At 42.2% G+C, this 21478-nt stretch overlaps 1 protein-coding gene across 1 annotated transcript in view; it reads right to left on the reverse strand.

Annotated features, from left to right (window-relative positions):
- LOC108936421 (semaphorin-5B-like) overlaps positions 1-21478 on the reverse strand; it is a 98215-nt gene that overhangs the window by 20608 nt on the left and 56129 nt on the right. The window contains exons 5-11 of the mRNA XM_018755764.2: positions 17943-18005; positions 17319-17417; positions 16657-16870; positions 12817-13102; positions 8893-9028; positions 8459-8666; positions 8165-8372 (exon numbers count right to left, since the gene is read on the reverse strand). Of these exons, the coding sequence (XP_018611280.1) occupies positions 8165-8372; positions 8459-8666; positions 8893-9028; positions 12817-13102; positions 16657-16870; positions 17319-17417; positions 17943-18005 (1214 nt within the window). The remainder of the gene's footprint in view (positions 1-8164; positions 8373-8458; positions 8667-8892; positions 9029-12816; positions 13103-16656; positions 16871-17318; positions 17418-17942; positions 18006-21478) is intronic.

Here is a 21478-nt window from a genome sequence, read left to right on the forward strand (position 1 = left end):
ACAGCTACATAGTCCGACTGGAGTTTCCAGCCATAAAACTCTTAGACAGTCTCCGTTTTCTATGACGACCTGCTTGGTTCTCGGACAAAGATCGGTAAAACGTAAACAACAGCATTAACTAGTAACAGGGTGAGTATCGGTAACCCAAGGGCAACTGGAACTGTTGATTAATATTCATAGGACTGATGATAACAAGGCAAGGTAATTCTTACAATGTGTGTGGAAGATAGACAAGGCCCTGTCCATTTACGGTCATCTCCCTTTGGTTATCGTGTACATTTACAGTGCCTATTAAAAAATATTCTGCATTAGGACTTTTTCATGTGTTACAACATTGAATCACAATGGAATTAGCTTTTTTTACACTGATCAACAGATATACAAACTGTCTGAAGCTACTTGTCCCAGGCGGGGTCACGGCAAACTGGAGCCTAAGCCGGCAACACAGGGCCCAAGGCTGGAGCGGGACGGGACACGCCCAGGACGGGACGCCAGGCCACTGCAAGGCACCCCAAGCGGGGCTCGAACCCCAGACCCACCAGAGAGGGGGACCCAGCCAAGCCCGCTGCGCCACCGTGCCCCCCGATCAACAGATAAATAAGTTAAAATATTCTTTAATGTCAACATAAAAACACATTTTTACAAGTGAGTATTGGATTAGATACTGTAGATACTTTATTGATCCCCTGGGAGAAATTCCGTTGCATACAACAACCAATAGAGAGACGCAGAAACACCATAGAAAGACAGAGAACAAAGACTTGCGACAAAATGCAAAGACAATACAATACAAATAGTTGTAATATTAGTTAAATTACATTTAATTATAAACGCACAAAATAATCAATTGCACAAGTATTACCCCTCTTTACCGGGATACACAAATCATCTATGGCACAACTAAATGTTCTTAGAAGTTCCTTAAATCAAATGGAATATTCATTACAGGCATTTTCATAAGAGTGAAGTGAGCAAGAGTGATGGTGACACACCGCTGGACTAAACAGTGCATCACTACCTTGAACCTTAGAGACCCATCACAGGTGGATGGGCCAATGGTTTCAATCAGCCATCTCCATGTATGCCAATGAAACGGGTCATATATAATGACCTTGAAGACAAATAATGTAAACATAACCATCACAGGGTCCATTTCTTTATATATCTTCAGAAGCTTTTGAGCAAGGAGTTACAAGAGGATATCTGATGAAGTTAAAGTAGCAATGCTACGGGCACGGGGGTAGGATAGGTGACACATGCTGGAGCATGACATTGTGCAGTTACACAGGTCAACTGCTGAGCTTAACTGCTTTGGTAGCAGCAGGCTGCCTGTAGCACAGCAGCACTAGCATCTTAGTACTACATTACAGGTGATTACATCCTACTTGAGGGATTTTCTCCTTACCTAATCTCCTTGCTCTGGGGTTTTCCCTCAGCTCTCATACAGCCTTCATCTCAAGAAATTTAAGTCATAAGTCATAAGAGGGGTGAGCTAGTGAAGTGCTGCTGTTATGACCTTTATAGTTCTGGCCAATGTCAAGGCTTTATTTATGATACTAAATTATGTATTTAGTCAGTTATGTGAAATTTATTGACAGGGAAATTTCTTCTGAAACAGCATTGCAGGACATGAGCAAAATGTTTGTATTTTTTTTCTTGGTCAGTTTTTGCTCATGTCTTGCAGGGGAAGTCACCTGGTCATAAAATTCACAATAACTGACAATACAAAATATAATGATAACGGAAAACAGAAGATAACCGACATAGATAGAGGAAGTTCTGGGTGTAAGCACAAATGATAGTTTTTTTCTCAATACACGTAAAAGGTTATTTAAAGTCATATCAGTACTGCTGATTCAAGGATAAATAAACAATGACATCAACAGAGAATTCTTGGTGTAGGCCAGAAGCTAAACAATTACTCTCTATTTTTCAGAGTAAAAGACTATCGGGGTCTCAGGTTAGTAAGTTCCAGGCTGATCCATTTACCCAGGCATTTGTGTAAAGCCCTTAAGACTATGAGAGGGCAGATGTGACAGAGGGTGGCTTTAGGAAAGGCTGAGTTGACAGTTCACACAGTACATGCGCCACAGATATTGTGTTTCCTGCCAAAGCTGTGTAAACACAATGGCTGCATGTGCTAGCATCAACTTTTTTGTATGCCTTTTAAAATCGCAGAGTTTTCGTGAAGCCATCTGCTACGAGAATGCGTGAACATTTCAGCTCTTCCAGCAGTTTAAACGATGGCAGAAATTTCAGTGAGCGCTGTCTCTGCCCTTAGTCTAAAAGGTTACTGCGGTGCAAACTTGTTTCTAAAATGTTTCTAAAGTGCTTTGACTCTACACTTATTGCTCCACGAGCTTTTAGTGTTGCAGCAGAAAGATCACTGTTTCATAATTTAAACTGAATGCTCAAAGAAGTCAATATCTGGGGCTGAGCATATGAAGTCATCTGTTGGAACTATACGTGAAGTGAATAGGTATCATGTAAGTCACCAGCATCCTAAATTGTAATTGCTATGTCATAGTCAAAGCACCTCCAAGCAGTACAGACAGCAGAAAGAGATTTAGGGAACCATATGCTTAGACAAGACAACCAATGACAAGGGCCACTTTATTTGTACTGACAATAAATGACATTTTAAAATGATTTAAAAGCATCCTTTAAAGGGCTTTAAAGGTGTCCTTCATACAGACCTATAAATTTCAGCATAAAATTAACAAAAAACTTAGTGATTTTCTTTTCACTGTTCATTTGTGATGGAGGGTATGGTGGTGCAGCGGTCTTGGCTGGGCCCTGGTCTCTCGGGGGTCAGGGGTTCAAGTCCTGCTTAGAGTGCCATGCGATGGACTGGCATCCTGTCCTGGGTGTGTCCCCTCCCCCTCCAGCCTAGCGCCCTATGTTACTGGGTTAGGCTCCGGTTGAATTCCACCTCCAGTCATAGCACCCTTGAGCAATGTACTTACACTAAAAATTGCTGCAGTAAATTACGCAGTTGTAAAAATGAGGAAATAGTTGTAAGCATCTTTACTTTGTAAATTGCTTCGAATAAATGTAATAACTCTAATATCACAAGAGTGCTTGAAAATTTCTTTTGTAAGTATATGAATATGTAATCCCAGTGGTTGGAAGGAATACTGCAATGACAATAATTTTTTTCAACTGTTTTTGTTGAACTACAACAATTACCTGCTAGAAATGCTCCTGAAAATGAAAGGGTTTTCAAACTGGAACTATAGACAACCACACTAGTTTAAACATTATAGTAGAAACCTTAAATGACAATAAACAGTTGTACCACATATATTGTATGTAACATCCTGCCTTAACCATTCTATTAGCAAATTTAATGAGTGATAGTTTGGGAGACAGAACAGCTTTACTGTATCTCAGCATATTTTAACACCAGCACTCTACATTAGAATGAACACTGCACTCAGAAGAAAATTCATGGTTAACGAGCTCTACAGCACGGAGACTATTACAAAACACGCCAGCACTCTCAGAGTTCACCTGCAAACCCCCAAAGCTGTTTCATTACAGCGTACAGCCTGGGGATCAGTAATTCCCCCATAACTCCCCACTAAGGTTGCAACACTGAATTACATATGTACAATACAAATCGCCAGCAATGAACCATGGGAGACACACAGCTCCCATATAGCAGCTACATCATACATACATTTTCATTCACTAACTTAGCTCTTTTCTGTAAAGAAACTCACAATGCAACCTACAATTATTTAACCATATACAGCTGGGTAATTTTACTGGAGCAATTTAGGATAAGTAAACAGTAGTACTAAAACAGGTGTAGAGGGGATCCAAATTTGTGACTGTCCACTGTGCCATCAGAGGTCCCTATATATAGAAATTGGATTAAAGTTTGTTCTGTTTTAACACACTGAAGCTGACTAACAAAAAAATTCTAGAGTTTGACCTGTAAGGCAGTAACTGGCATAGCTCCGGCTTACTTTTGTGAGATTCTTGATTCTCAAATTTCAAGATGTTATTTTCATTTATTGGATGTGGGTCACCTTAAAGTATCTGTGCTCAATAAGATCTCAGTAGGAGGGCATGCCTGAAGTTATAGAGTGCCTAAACTCAACCTGCCTGTTATCAGGAATGCCCCGTCTGTCTCAGCCTTTAAATCCAGACTTAAGATGTCCATTTTCACTCTGGCATATTAATGACCAGCGTAATTCCAGTTTGGTGTTTTTTTCCTTCTGTATAAAATTCTATAATTCTCATTAAATCATCTGTTACTAGCTGTTTCACTATTGTTGAGCATTGTTTCCATATGATGAGACCTGAGGAGGCTGGCTGTGATACCAACACCTCATGTTGACTGAAGCTGATGACTGCCTGCCATGGTGGACTTGATGTGCCTACGTGAACTGGGACATCAAGTTATTAGCACTCAGCTACAATGTTGGTGGACAGCCACTGGCACTTGGACCCCCAAAGGTCATTTTCTCCTTTCCCTTCTGGTTGGGAGTTTTTTTGTTCTTTTCGTCTGTGGCCAGTAGGCTTCCTTAGAACTTTATTAGTTTTCTTCATATTATTTTTTTACAGCAATATATAGCCAACTATCCACTTGACTTATGCCTTTGTTCAGCGCTCTGTGTCATTGTGTGAAAAGAACACTCTATAAAAATGAACTGAATTGAATTGAATTGAATTTGTCTTGTAGGGAGCTGCCCACGCCTATTTTTCATTCTCGTTCATAAACTTACCAAAATATACGTTTGGCTTCCCTCAGCATCATGGCTGTAATTGTATATTTACAGCCCTTCTCTCTAACTTCTGATTTATCTTGTGATTAGCCTAAGAGAACTGGATTACATCCAGGCTTGTTTGATTTTCCCTAAGTACCCCTGAGCGATCCTTTACATTTTGACATCCAAATTTCATTCCTACTTCCTTTCCATCCTTTCATTCCTATTTATCTTGAATTTCTGAATTTGAATTTCAGAGATTTGAATTCATAGTTTTTTCCAGTTCGGATTTGGTTGACTCTTATCCATGCAAACACCACAATGAGAATCGATCCCACACCCAATCACACCTCCCAAGCACTGTTAGACACCGCATGTGAATTAAAAGCACAATATTCTGTATCCACTAATAAACATGCTCTTGACCAGATTGTTTCCCTTCCCTCTGGCCCCCTCTGCAGTACAGCAGCACTGGGTCTGGGAGTGTGTTCCTCTAACTGCTGTCTGTGTTAGCACCCATAGATGGGCTGGCAGGATCACTGAGCTGTAAAATGTGTCTGAAAAGCAGGGGGCCTCTGAGCAGTCCTCCGGCAGGGAATAAAGCTCCACCGGCTTTGCCCGTCTTCAAAACCTTGTTTGATCCATTGGACAGATGAAATCACAGGGACTCTGAGTTCAACCAAGAAGAAAGCGGGGCAGCTAGTAGTGTAGTGGTTAGAAGTGCTGCCTATAGATTAAAAGGTTGAGGGTTCCAGTCTCACCTACTGCTGTAGTACCCTTGAGCAATGTATTGACCTTAAATTGCTCCAGTAAAATTACTCAGCTGTATGAATAGTTGTAAGATGCTTTGCAGAAAAGTTTTAGTAAATGAAGTAATGTAAGTTGAGGCCATTGCTCTGATTGGCATTATACTGGAAGCATATGTTCCCCAAAAGTCTCCTGATAAACAAGAGTACAAAGTTACAAGTTTACAAAAAAATGTCAAACTATCATAAGGACAAAGTTTCATATTCAATTCAGCATCTTTGATTTCATGCAATTGTCATGATCCCTGAGAATCAGACTCGGGATAAATGTAGGTGGCATGTCCTCGCAGCCAGCCGGCCACACCAGCACACCTAAACTCAATGAACACTGGATCCATAGTACTATCAAAGGAGACGAGGACGTTGCAGATTCTTGATCAGCTCTTTACCGCTCTTCCCATAGCAATTCTCATTCTGTGTTTATTCATCTGCTTCCAAAGTTCCATTCATAGTGTGTTTGTGTTCTAGTCCAGAGCTCCAGTCCTGTCTGTGTAATTTCTCCATGCTCCTGCCCCAGTCCTGTGTTCCAGCCCTGTCTAAGTCACATTTCTGTACACTAATTTAGTTTAGTTTCCTTTACAAGAACACTCAGCGTTCCTTGTATCAACACGTGACTTCAGTTCTTGCTTTGCATGGTGCACTTATATGTATATTCACTATGTATCTGAGTAAATCACTCTTTTTGTCTGCATTTGGGTGTACAGTAACACATGTTCGTGTCTACGTTACCACGGTACATGACAGCAGTATTTCATTTTGGCAAAATAATCTGAGTAACAGTTTAAATACTAGTCATTACAGTTTTGTCTACAACTGCAGTTCCAACTGCAAAAAAAAACTAGATTGAATGTATTTTCAATGTATTTGCAATTAAAATATGCATTAAATGTGCAAATTTGTAATTATCTTCACAGAAGCTTTACTGCAAATGCAAATAATTGTAAGATCCCGCAGAGAGGGGGCAATTGTCGAGGTGCTTTCTATCAACTTCAAAAAAGTTTTTTAGGAAAGAAACAGTAAAGGATTTCTAGTTTGTACAAGATTATTTTAAGGAATGTATGTGTGTGTGAAGCAGGGCCGTAGCTAGGGAGTTCTGGGCCCCCTGAAAAAATATTGATATGGGCCTCCACTGCTCTCCACCCATCATCCGGTCAGTGTGCGTCAGTACAGTAATGAGAAAATGATGTGACAGTACCGGTAGGGGGGCGCGGGCAAGCAGCAGCTCTTATTAGGCGTTCTATTCCCCCGAAAGTATATCGGGCGGTGAAATGATCAGGGCACAGCATCCCATCACACTGACATCCCTACAGTGCATTAACCTGTCTTGTTAAAGAAGGTCTTGATACACTGGAATCTAGCAGTTCTCCTGGCCTCCCTCTCATTCTTTTCATTACATTTATGGTGCCCAGATTTTATGTTTTTTTCCTTGACATTTTCAATCAGTCAGATCCTTGTTCTTCCACTGTAACTTCACTTCTAACTTCAACTGTTCTCAGAGCAGCATCAACTCTGATTGGTGATGTTCACTGGCTGGGGGGGACTTACCATTTTATTGGGTCCCTCTGCTGTTTGTCATTGACTGAGCTGAAATAATTAATAATCAACGTACTAAACCATTTGTAGGGAGGGGAGAGGAGATATTTGGAAAACTTCTTTCACAAAATTGCATGTTTTTGTAGTTTTCATTAAACTCTCAGGCATACAAGCTGAACCTGCAATATATATCCTAGAATTATTCATAGAGTAGGGGCCTGTATAGCATAACTACTGGATTTAGTGGGGCCCCCTGGGCAGTGGGAGCCCCACTAGTGATGGCCCTGGTTTGAAGACTCCTTGCATTTAATAGCATGATTAAGGAATATTCCAGTTTGCATGGATGTGGAAAAGACACCTTGTACTAAACAGGATGTATAGTACTTCTGTATAGTGACTTGTGTGTGAGAGTATAAATTCCATAGGGGGATGAACAAGGCTGGATTAACTGCTGCACTAATACAGAGCAGGATATGTTATGCATGTATATCTTCTTTTTTAAGTACAATTATTCACACACATTAGTATATGCACAAAGAGGCTGCATGCACAAACCACAGGGTTCCTGGTGTGCTCTATAGCTCGGTGGGCCACCATGCTAAGAATCTGAATTCACAGTAAGATAAAGCAGCATGTTGCTGTTAAATTAAACACAGTGCAGGGCTACACAAAAAAGACAGCTGACAAGGCATACTTTGCTGCCCTCAGCTGAAATGAACTCGACTTTCAAAGACCATCAGTGCAACTTCACGCAGAGAGCTACTGATTAGACGTATTGATGAAGTTTCTTGGGCCTTACAAACAGTTGGAAGCACTGCTCTTGCCATTAGCAAGCCTCACAAATGCATTACTGCACTTGTAGGCAGCGAAAAAGATTTCTGATGGGAACGTTAAAGCAATCAAAAATATGAAATAATAATCCTACTTGAAATCAATGGATGAAAACCAAAAAAAGAAAACACGTTCAAACCTGAAAAGCACTTGTTTGGTAAAGAGAAGTGAGGAGCACTGCTTTGTTGAACAAGATTAAATACTTTGTTCCATAGTTTCTGCATTGTTTTCTTCTGTTAAGTGTAGCCAGGCCTTCCTAAGGGTTTGCATACTCACTGCTCGGTCCTGTAGCTAGAGCATCTCTCCAGGGGGATCTTCAGCACTCTGTTATTCAAGCCAACAAAGAGAGAGCGGTCACTGTGGAGTATCTGCAGGCTCAAGATGGGTTCCCATATATCGGTGGGGAGGAGCTGTATCTCCTCCAGATAGCAGCCTTGCAGGCTCTTATTCGCTGTTGAGAGCGCCTTCAGGATAGTGCCATACTCTGGTTGGAGAAGAAAGGTTATTGGGTCAGTGTCTACTGGGAACTACAACGAGATCTGTGTGCCTTGGCATTGGGGACCTACCCACCTGTGCCAATGTACATGACATGGTAGAGTGTATCACGGCCCTGGACAATGTCCACTACCAATTTGGAGAAGCGCATGTTGTCCTGCATGACCAGGGGGTCGATGGAGACAGGCTGCACCACGTCGTTCATCAGAAAGAGACGCTGAGCATCCTGCAAGCTGCGCTCTGTCAGGTTCACGTTGGGACCGCTGTCATTGACGGTGCCACACTTGGGAGTTAAGACAGGGACAATGCAGAAAGGTGCAGGTTGAAGAATGTGTTTGGGGCATGATCACTTTAAGATAAATACTTGTGACCAGTTTTAACAGCATGGCTACGCTCCCCTTTGTGTAAGATAAGGAAAATAAATTTATTAATGAACATTCTAATATGGTCTTTGAGTGCTCACTACCAGTTGCCTCATCTACTGGTCTTTAAATCACAGAGGGACACACCTGGAAGTTTGGGATAGGGTTAGGCGTTGGTAGCCATGTGGAGCGCGGGTTTTCCTGGGAGCGGAAGGGCCCGTTGAAGGCCTGAGTTATAGCGCTGAGGTTGAAAGCACAAACTGCTGAAGCAGCAATGCTGTTTCTACATCCGGAAAAAAAGAGAAATACATTATTATTGTAAATAAAATAAAATACAATATGTAATGTACAAGTTGTATTTTAAAATACATTATTTATTAATTATCTGTTTAATGGTAAGTCTGTGTTGCATCCCAAAGCAGCTTGTGAGAGCTCACAACAACAGTTTCTTTATTCATTTATACAGCCGGATTTTTACTTAAGTTCATTAAGGGCAGCCTGATTCTTTGGGCTTCCTTGTGCAACCTCTTGAGCACCAGTCCAGTCTTTTAACACACTCATTCCACCCCTTGTTGGCCAACTACAGACAAGCTACAAAGCTGAAAGAAAGATGCCCATAATCCAGCAAAAAGTGGGGGAGGCACTGGCCTACGGCTTCCTGCACACATTGATTTGCTTCGGAACCCGAGGCAGCCACCTTTCCGCGTTGACGTCGTTATTCCAGGGATCAGATGCTCCCTGGCTTTGTAATGCCTTTCAGCACATGCGCCACTACTTCCTCCAACCTAAAGTAAACTATCAGCATATCATAGTAACCAATCCTTTGACAATTCACAATTCATTTCTTTCCCTAATGAAGAGTGAAAAAAAGATCAAGTTAATATTGTTGTAACTGTGCTGATGTTTTATGTGATACCCCTCTTGGTCTGCCTCCCAGAGCTGCATAATTGTTGTGCCATGTGGTGCGGTGCCCATAGTATTAATGACTCAGCTAATTAGAGCTGAAAATGACCGTCCATTGTAAAAGGAGGGTGCACACACACATTCCACTTCTTTACACTGTGCCTTGTCCCTCATTGCCCTGCTGGGTCTTTTTCAGGACTTTTGTAAACATCTGGACATGAACCCATTTGGCATAAGAGGAAACAAAGTTTCTGGGGCAGCAGAGGCCAGGGACAAATGTGGCTCTTTTCCCAGAGTGTTGGACTGTGACCACAGCCTCATTATTTGCCAGGTCCTGAAGGCCCTCCTTGAAGGATTGTCCAGAGAGCAGTGCTCTACACCATAGTTGCCCAGCCAAGGCAAGGCAAAGCAAACCCTCAAAGGTGCTGGGGACAAGACGGGTCTGGAGAAGAAGAGTCATTCCACTGAACTGGTTATACTTTATAAGTAATCTTTTCATAAAACTGCTGGTTGCACCTTCAATAAATATTGCCCTTTAATCTGTGTTCATAGATGTACATGAATCTGTGTGAATGTATGTGGTGAAAATGTTACAGCAAAAAGAAAGCTCATCAAAATGTTTCTGCCATTTGGCTCTAGCACCTAATTTCTTCATCTAGCAAAAATGTACTCTCATAGCAACAACCATGTATCTGACAGCCCACTGCAACCCATCAGAATTTGCATGGCTTCCTGAGAAATGCTTCTTTACTTATCTGCAGAGGCCCAGATTAAGACGATCTCTGCCTTTCAGATCCCCATGAGATCTGGATTCCACTTTTGTAAGACTAGGAGCTTTTCATTGCTGGTCTACATGTGCTCTGTGCTGAGGAGGGTCATGAGGAAGCGGATGCAGTGCCTTTGGCTCACTGCTCAGTCTTGTAGCTGGAGCATCTCTCGATTTGATCCAGCAAGGGAGAAGAGTGATTAGCCACTATGTAGTAGCAGGAAATTTTTCATTTTGCAAGGGACAGGATTTAAAATTCCTGGCAAAGCTCTTCTGTTGGTGTAGAATAGTCTCAATGTTCTGCAGCCCCCCATAGCATTAAATACTATGGCCAAAGTTGAGAGCCTTAAACCTGTGTTTGGATCTGTCTGATATGATCATTTCACTGAGCAGCACAAAACAATGACACACATTTAAATTTTAATTTTTCCCTAGTAAGTCAGCGTTTACATTAATTGAAGTTTTGCTCTGATTGGAAAGCACTAACTGCTTTTTATTCAGAATCCATCCTTAACGGAAATGCCTTCTCATTAAAAGTATTTATTGCAATGAACTGTGAAAAAGCCCTAGTGAAAGAGAGGATTAAGCAAAACTTTTTAATTACGCAACTCATCTTATTAACAAAACACAATGTAGGGTGTTTTGCAGAAATTTTACATTGATCTTCAGACAGGTGGACATGCTGATCTGTAACACTGACATTAAGCACACTGTCATTAGCTGACTGAAGAAATGTACAGGACACCTTCATAATGACAACATTAATAACTTTATAACAGATAACTGACAGTTGTGAAGTTTGTATGTAATTCCAGCTAAAGATCAAAAACCCACAAGACACAGAAGATTTTAAAAAAAAAAAGAGTGTAAATAATACATAAATAAATTCACACACACACACACACACACACACACACACACACACACACACACACACACACACACACACACAGTTTGAAACCGCTTGTCCCAAGCGGGGTCGTGGTGAACCGAAGCCTAACCCAGCAACACAGGGTGCAAGGGTGGAGGGGGAGGGGACGCACCCAGGACGGAATGCCAGTTCGTTGCGGGGGACCCCAAGCGGGAATTGAATCCCAGACACACCGGAGAGCAGGACCCAGTCAAACCCGCTGCGCCACTGCACCCCCCGTAAATAAATTGAACAGTATAAATAATTAGCAAAACAGTTTCACTGATTATACCAAAAATGACTATGCTGCTATTGAATGACTGTAAAAAATAGTCACAGTGTGCAGGAGTGATTTGTGTACCAGTCACAGCATTGTAATTGTTCATTCACATTGTGCGGTTACGCTCATAAAAGCATTATAGGTATGAAGGTGGAGACACCCCTAGACACCCATAGCCCTGCAACCTCCCTGTGAACACAAAAAAGGTGTGATGACAAACAGCAAATACCTAGTTTGTGCCCTTTGCTGGGCTTAAAGAGCACTGGGTTCCAGGGAAGCCCGGCACCATTCCCTCCTCTAGTGAAGGGGAAAACATACAAGCTCCAGCTAAGACCCAAAACACTGAATGATTAGAGCCTGAAATTACTATGTGCCTGCCTGAATACTTAATAAATGCTTTCAAGATTTTTAAAATTACATACACTAAATATTCAGAATTTTTTTTTTCTTTAGATACATAAAAAATGATCAAAGTACAGTTTATAAGTATGTACACTACAGCAGGAACAGAAGATTTGGGAATCCCTTAGAATTACCTAGCTTTCTCCATTAACTACACAGTATAGTGTATGAGTGAGTACTAATCTGTGATAGATTAGTTGTGCCTGACTGGGTGTGAAGGGTGTTATCGACTGAGTGGTCTGGTGTGGATTGATATACATGGCGGGAATAGAAGTGATAAATGTGTGTATCAGCTGAAATGTGGGAGTTCAGTAAAGGTTGAAAAACGTGCACCTGATTTGTTGAGTCACTTTGTTGTGTGAATATGGCCACAAAGACACAACAGCAAGCACTGTCACAGGATGTATGATCTTATCTGTACGCAGATGTTTTTCACACATTCAGAAATAAAGGCTTGACTAACTTTAGTTTCCCAGGAAAAATAAAGATTTAAAGACCCACACTTGACGACAAAAAAAAGCATCTGTAGGCTTAGCATTGTTGCCATTCATTTTGTGAAAGGACTGGTCAAGACAAAATTACTTAAAGGCTGCGCTAGAACCAGCATATATTTAGGTAAGAGAACTTGTCAACTGTGCCAAGATGGGTTCTGCTTTCGTACACTTAAAAAAAAAAAAAAATTCTTTACCAGGGTGAAATAAAAATAAACCACTTATAAATAGGCAATCATCAACATTCTATGCTACACAACTAAATGAATACCAAAAATAGCTGTGGGAGGAAAAGGAGAACACGGCAGTGCAGACTTACACATTGGTGGTGAATATGCCATATATGAGGTCTTGCTCAGGAAGGTAGAAAGTGCTCTGCAGCTCATGGTAGTAAAAGGGGATTTCTCCAGAGCGGGAGCAGTTGAGACGCGCCTTCATGAACGTGGTCCACGTGTCCTCCAGTAGGAAACGGCCACCAACATCATTCTTGCACACTCGGGCTACTCGTGAGTACACTGTCTTGCTGCAGTCGTGCTCCACCGCATTCTCCCGCAGAAAGAAATAGGTGAAAAGGCCCACATCATAGGCCGAGATGAAGTGGGGCTCTGTGTTACAATGGAATGGGAAGTGACAGGGACTGAGCGACAGGAAAATTGTGACATTAATGTTAATGTGACATCCCTGCCTCTCCAAACTATTTTACAAGAGCAAAGTGAACATTTTCACACCTTCCTATATAACTAAAAAGCTGCTAGGTATGTCGCACGTAAATACTGTAATTCTGTGGTGATGATGCAGAGACTACTGTGTGCGAGCAGCATGGGTGCATGTTGCTCCTTCAAGTAAATTCAAGCACGACAAAGTATTTTACAATATGTAAAAGATCTTTAAATGTGTAAAAGATGGTTTGTAGAGAGGAACACAAATATTACAGGCCTGCTAAAAGGCTACACCACGCAGAGCTAAGATGTTAATATACTCAGAATCGTAATGGTCTCTCCATTCAACTTGGTTCTTCCTCCTAAAAGGGTATAATAAAGTGGGAGAACAATACTGCAGAAAGCCATTAAATACAACATTTCGGAAGCTAAACATCTTTAAACATGAGAAACTGCTTAAAAAAAATGGAAAAAAAAGGTTAGTAGTAATACAGGCAAATGTGTGATTTAGTTTTACATCATTATCAAAAAAGCACAATAAATACAATCCACATTAGTCCATAATTTATAAAATCCATATCCAGTCTGAGGGTTTTTTCTAGCTTAATTCAGACAGGCAATTCTACTCTATTCTAAAAAGTCGTGCAGTCTTCTACGGGGGACTTCATTTACACAATGTGGACATAGAGTATATTACAAAAGACTGTGGACAGGACTTTGGTCAATTAAGTCTATAGACAATAGAGGACTAATTTTTGCAGGGGGGATGAAAATACATTTTAAATGACCAAACTAAAGTGTATGCGCACACTGAATTTGCTCATGTAGCCTCAGATATACTGCACAAAGCAGTATAAAAGATGCACTGAATCAAAAATCATTGTGTGAATCAAAAACACATCATTAGGAAAGGCACTCTGATATTCCTGAATCATCATCTATCCTATAACTGGGGTCTGAGGAAACAACGCAGACTGTTTTGCCCACTTGCCTTTGCTTACTGGATCTTCCTGCCCTGTATGATCCTGGCACTTCACTATCACCACCCGCTGGGGCAACATGAGGGCTGATGACAAATTTTCAACCTACCTGTGATACTGTATGAACTAGAATAATTCTGGTCCATTCTGAACCTTTGCTAGGCTAGCACCCTACTACAATACTGGTTTTATCTAATACAAGAAAATCGTCTGACTTGAGTCGCCCACCTCTGGTACAATCCTTGAGACAATAGAGTGGCAAAATAGTATAAGCGTGAATAGTAACATGACTGCACACATATTTACCATACTTTCAGAAGGTATTCAGACCCTCACTTTTTACACACTTTGTGTTGTTGACTTATTTCAGAATGGACTGAATAGATTTTTTTACATCAATTGACACAGTGCATCATCTCCAGCTCTGTTACATTGGATGGGGGGTGTTGGTGAAATGCAGTCTGAGAGTTAAAGCTAGGGTTAGATCTCTACACAGATTTTCTATGAGGTTCAACTCCATTCTTTAGCTGGGCCACTCAAGAACATTCAGAGACTTGTTCTGAAGCCACTCCAGAATAATCTTAGCAGAGTCGTTCTGATTTGTATCCTCCTGATAGGTGATTCTTTGCCCTAGTCCAAGGTTCTGTGCACTCTGGAGCAGGTATTCTTCAAGGACCTCTCTATATTTGGTCAGGGAAGTGACTAAAAACTCAGTGGCCACTGTAACACAGCTTTCAGAATTCTTGTGTACAGATGGGAGAACCTGCCAGAAGGACAGACATCTCTGCACCACTCAATCAGTTAGGTCTCTATTATACAGTGGCCATACCAAAGCCACATGTAACGGTTTGTATGGGGTCTGAAAAGGGCACTTAAAGAACTTACAAAGCATGAGGAGAAGAGATCCTGTGGCCTGATGAGACAAAATATAAACTAGTTTGGCTTGAATACCAAACGCTATGTCTGGTGAAAACCAGGTACTGCTTATCACCTGGCTAACACTATCCCCTACCATAAAGGATGGCAAAGAGACTCCAAAGATTAACAAAGTCAAAGCCCTTACTGCCCAAATACTCAATTGGTTGGATGGCCAAACTCTAAGAGTCTTTATGGCTGTAAACTTCTTCCATTTGACAATAATGGAGGCTACTGTGCTTCTGGGAATCTCTAATGAATTAGCAATTTTGTAATACACTTTTCCAGATCTATGTGTTGACACAGTTCTGTCTTTGAGGTCTGAGAAGAGTTCCATGGACTTCCTGGCTTGTTTTATTACTCTGCCATGCGCTGTGAACTGTGGGACTTTATAAAGACAGATGTGTGCCTTCATACATCCTATCCACTCAAGTAAGTTTGTCACAGGCAGAGTACAATCAGGACAAAAAAGGTCTGAGCATCATTGCCATGAAGCTCAAGTCTGATGTGAGAAAAGCTGCTAAATGGCACTAACTGAGCTGCCACTAACCACTGACAAGGGACAATTTAATCCAAATTCAGTTTTATGTGGAGTGCATTAGTGCCTGAAATTTTATTTTAATCCAAACACAAACTCAAGCCTGTACCTTTGATTTGTACGGATATTCACCTGGGGTGTCTGGGAGATTAGTAAATGCTCAGTTTAAGAAGAGCTTTCATGAATGTCAGGAGCTGCTGAAATCACACAGGTTTAATTTACCCCAGAGGGACAGGAAATGCTCTGTTCAGAGAAGCACTGGAGATTCTTTACACATGCCAAAGATTATCTTGTTAATCATTACTGATATCTACCTGGCATATTTTTATTAATTATTTCTCATGACAGCCTAAAACCTTTCTGTGTAGCTAAGGTCAAACAGATCACCTTGGAAGGGGGTGTCACTTCTTTCACAGCAGGTTAATTTCCATGTGTAGTGTGCCTGCGGGGGGGCACGGTGGCGCAGTGGGTTTGACCGGATCCTGCCCTCTGGTGGGTCTGGGGTTTGTGTCCCACTTGGGGTACCCTGCGATGGACTGGCTTCCTGTCCTGGGTGTGTCCTCTCCCCCTCCAGCCTTACACCCTGTGTTGCCGGGTTAGGCTCTGGCTCCCCGCGACCCCGCATGAGAGAAGCGGTTTCAAATAATGTGCATGTGTGTGCGTGTGTGTCCCTGTGGAGGGTGGGGTGGGATGATGGATTTACATGTCCTGTGATCATGGCAATGAGAATCTCCCCGCCCCAATCTAATGTGCTGGTTACACAAGCAATGTGCCTCTGAAATATTTGCCTTGCCCATGGAATGAAATTATACCCCTTGTTCTTGAATAAGGAGTCTCTCAAACACACCGGGAAAACAATGGACAGAAGCACAATCACAGTTAGTTGTAGAATGGTGTTAGGCAAAGACACTTATAATATACTCCAACTATTCTATACCACCCATTCAGGAATTAGAGCTCGGTCCAAAATCATTTAACTGCAGGAAACTTCTATAAAGTGCAGGCGTGAACAACAAGAATTCTCTACAGTGTGTGTGTGACAGTGTTTGTCGACCACTATAACGTACCATTGAGCCACTTGGAGTTGTACTGCGCTGTGCGCAGTGGCGGCATGTTGCCAAGGCTGCGGTAGATGACAGGGTCCCGTCCTGAAAAGTCAATCACAGTAGCGGCATACAGCTCTCCTTTCTCCGTCATCACGGCTGTAGAGTTGTGGCGTGGATCATATGGGCAGCGCGCCACGCCATTTACCTTGTCCAACACACGACTCATGTTGCCTACCTGGAAGATACAGGGTAAAGAGGAACAGGTCAGTGCCAGCTTTCTTGAGTACTAGGGTCTAGTCCTGATCCTGAAAGACAGCTACAGATTTTTGCTCCTAAACACTGTAAACACCTCACAGATCTCACGGCTCCTATACCATTACCTACCTGTACTCATTGAGCCTCTATGATAAGTTCTAGGCCTGTTAGTGTTAAGCAGCTCTAAAACCTGTACCCAAGACCATGGCTTCACACCCCCGCATGTCACAATCAGGGTAGCACCAACTGCACCGAACCAACCAGCCATTCTAAGAATCTAAATCAAAAAATTGAAAGTGCAAAAAGTTATTAACCCTTGTGCTGTGCTCAAATCAGCTTTCTAGGCAGTCCTTTGTTAAGAAAGCAATAATGAAGCATTGATCCTACGCACCTGCCACCCACCCGCTTGACAGTCAAACCAGTCTCACCTGTCGTGTTGTACAGATGGGCATGAAAGCATTGGTGCCACAGGTGAAGAGCTGCTTGCCGTTGATGAGCAGCACCCTGATGTAGTTCTGGCACTCCACCTGTGGGGGCAGCCGGATAGGCTTTTGGCATTATGATTTACAAGCTAGATTCATGCTGCTCTGTTAAAGAGCAGTAAACGCAGTGGGGGGTACCAGTCATTCCACCAGGAACCATGACACCCATGTGGATGGGGCACATGCCTGAGGTGAAGGAAGGACCGAGGCATAATTATGCAGGTAATAAATAAAAACTGGAGTTAAAGTTCTGATTTCCAAACGGCACTGCGCCGTAAACACACGCAGTAAGCTGTGTGTGACCAGCCAACAGATGTACTTTGACAGTAACACAAAGCTGGATCTGTTTAGAATTTTTTCATATAAATACACATGATTATGTTTCGGCAGATAAGTGAAACCAAAGTGAGATTCACAACACGGAGTTTTTTTTCTTTTTCTCCTATAGACACAGTGGCACAGCTTTCTTTTTACGGTAAAAAGTACAAAATTTTTTTGCTGTGATCACTGTAGTTGGAATCCGCTTCTTTCCCTCAGCCTGGCTGTCGAAGGGGCAACATTAAAGGTTACCTCTGTCTTCCCTTTACTCTGGCAGGACCTCCTGGTGTCTTCGTCTGGGCCCCACTCTGTTGCCTAGGAAACCAAAATAAAGAGACAGAATGCATTCCTGGTTCAGTGCTAGCCTCTGCAGATGATGACCGATGGCATATGCAAATTATGAGCCCAATTCATAGCCGCCATCAAGCTTTCTGTCATAATATTGCACTTTGTGAAGCATAATGAACACACTGCCTTACTGCAGATTGCTTGCTGCAGATGGGCCACTGGATCCAAGACAACAGCAACTAGACAGTAAGGGAACCAAAGGTAATCTGCATATAAATGCAATCTCTTCTTATCATTCAAGTGGAGCAACACAGCAACCCAACACCCCCACCCTTGGCCCTCAGTCACATTCCTTTATAGCATTTAATGTTTAATTTTGAATACAACAACGGGGCTAATACCTTCCTCTCCCACTCAGTGGCTGCTAGTGTGCTAAGAACAGCTCTTCATAAGGCACGTCTCAAGCATTTGACTCTTACACACACACGCTGTCCTTCTTATCGACTTTGCTTGCTGTTTCGGCCTACATCTCTTCCATAGCAGCTCATCTAAGGCTTGATCCACCAGCACTCTGAGTGGAGTGCAACTCTCAAGGATTGTGGGGTAAAGCATCTGGAATTTATCACATAAGCAATGTAAGAGCTGCCATTCCTGATGTCTAGAACAAGGAGGGCACACTGCACTAACCAGCCCGAGGGGTGGACTAGAGGATGGAGTCACTCTGCCTTTTTTAATGTTAATGATAAGCGAGCTACATTCAGCGCTCGGGTGCCACTGGCAGGCTCTTGGACTAGGGGACCCAATTCAATTAACCTCCTGCACTGGAACACAAACACAGAGGGAAAACAAGTTCAGGCAATTATGGCCCATGCAGGAGTCATATTTGCACAGGATCTAATCAGCACACAGACAGGATTTACACTGAATCCAAAGGAAAGGAACTCAACGGAACAGGCAACGGGGAAAAAACTGCCCATTTCCTCCTAACAAGAATAATGGTGCAACAGTGTTATAGTAGTGGACTGGCAGTGACACTGTGTATGATATTACAAACTAAAGATAAATACATACCCTCCATACCACACAGAACCTTTTCAAACAAATTCTTAAACAACCAAGGATGAAAACTATGATGGCTATGCTCTTCCGTCATGTGAGCTCTGGCCCTTGAACAGGGCCACAAAGCAACATTGGAGATGGGACGTTTTTACAGATGTTCCACAATTTACGGCAGGGCTCTTTTCCAACCCTGCTGTAGGTTGACTTTGTTGTCAGTCACAAATCTCCTTTTACTATATTATATGAATCATACTGCCACACCGTATAATAGGGCTTTGTTATATTTTTTTCACTAATTTCACACCTTATTCATGCTAAAAAAAATACTAATGTAGGATAATAATTGTATAAGTACAGTACAGTATTATAATTACTTTTACACATCACACTATTATTTTCACTTTCACTGCAAAACAGTCTTCCGTTTTAATCTCATCTCATTTGCCACCTGCATGGTAGTGTATGTATGATGAGGACAGTGTGGGGAGACACGGAGTTATTCTCTGGAGCATGATCAACTGCCTGACGTTTGTTACAGAGGAGCATTCCTCATGGCTCTCTTACGATGAAATCACAGGACTTGCCCCTTGAGCTTTATGGATTTTCCCAATCACTCATGACACTTAATAATCCAGAAGAAAAGGAGGGGATCAATTTGCATAATTTTACTGTGCTCCATCACAGAACCCGAATAACGTGCAATAGGTCTGCCTCCAAGGGAGAGTTTTTCACTGTGATGTTTTTAAAAGGCCCCTAAGCATCCCACTCCACCCTCTTCCACCCCTTAACAGAGTCCCTCTATTCACACAGCCTGTGATCGATGTGACTAGACTCCCAAAGGGAATTGGCATTGTCTCAGAACTGTGATCCCATTAGAGAAGGGAGAATCCCCCTCCCGATGGCAATGGACTGGCTGAGTTTCAAAAGGAATAATTTTAGCATGGGCCCACCTTCTTTCTCCTGTGCTGCAGAGCTGAATGTCGACATATGACCTCATGCGTGCATTTGAGGGGTCTGTCCCACAGCTGCACTCATCCACACTTACATGAACAGTGAAGGTAAACAAGCAGGGAAACATAGCCCTAAATACATGCATAAACTCAACCTATGCACAAGACAAAGCCACACATCAAACCTAAAAAATACCGAAAAATCCAAAACCTGCAGTCTTGTGCCCCCATGTTAGCTGTTAAGTAAGAGGTGATTCAGTGTTTTCACATTTTAACAAAACACCTGTGTTTGCTGAAAACAACTGACTGAAAGAAAAGTTTGAATGTGAAATAATTATTTTACTCTTGCTGTGTGGAAAAAAACCTGAAAACCTGGAATCTTAGAAGAGCGGGAATCTGTGAAGTGTCTATGTGTCAGGACTCCACCACTCCACAATGGCAATGAGTTGGGCTGACAAGGTCACATGAAACCATCTCACCTCCACATCCTGAAGTACAAAGCTGTCGAAGCAAAGCATGTGAAAATCTGTCAGGGAACACACCCTTCAGGAGCTAAATGTTAAAAAAGGAGGGTTGTGTGGCTGCTGAAAGACCTCAGCCTACAAGTAGACAACAGCAAAGTAGTCAAATGGTTAGCAGTGGAGTAAGCAGGTCACAAAGGCATTTCAGTTTCAAAGGCCCATTCACTCCTGGTCAGTTCCCTTTGAACCATTTACTGCAAAGCACTGACAGTTGGAACAAGTTGCCACTGGAATGACAACGGTTTAAAAAAAAAGGCCTCTGAAAAGATGTGGCAAAGACAGAATAAATCTAACAAAACTATAAACATCCAACAGCTACTTTCAAATTGAACCTGGTTATAAAGAGCAGTTATTTCTGCATGTTTATATTCTTACAGTCCACTAGGAACGGTCCAAGAAATGTGTCTAAACAAGAGCACTGCTACACTTACAGCCACAATGTGCTGGAAATCCTGGAAAGATAGCCCATATCCCTATGGTCACATCTATTGTAGTGCCTGCAAAAACACTGAACATCTAAGAAGATCTATTTGGAACAGTTGTGGAAAGGACTGGTCTGTCTTCCCATTGTGAACTCTCTATCAAACTGGACAATTCACTGATTTTGTCTACCTCCTCGGCTGAGAGTCTAGGAGTGATGATTGACTCAAGTCTTTCTTTCTCTCAGCACATCGAAGCCACAACTTGGACCTGCGGATACATCCTACATAACATCCACAGGATCTATCCTTACCTCGCAATAGACTCTGCGCAACTGCTTGTCCAGGTCATGGTGACATCCTGTCTGGACTACTGCAGCTCCCTACTGTCTGGCCTTCCAGCTCTTGCCATCAAACCTCTTACAGATGATACAGATCGCTGCTGCCTGAGCCGTGTTTGACTGGCCGAAGCGTTTGCGCGTATCTCCTCTACTCGTTTCTGTTCACTGGCTTCCTATAGCTGCCCGGAACTAATCCCGGATGCTGGTTAT

Source organism: Scleropages formosus, chromosome 24 (assembly GCF_900964775.1).
Source record: "Scleropages formosus chromosome 24, fSclFor1.1, whole genome shotgun sequence".
NCBI lineage: Eukaryota > Metazoa > Chordata > Actinopteri > Osteoglossiformes > Osteoglossidae > Scleropages > Scleropages formosus.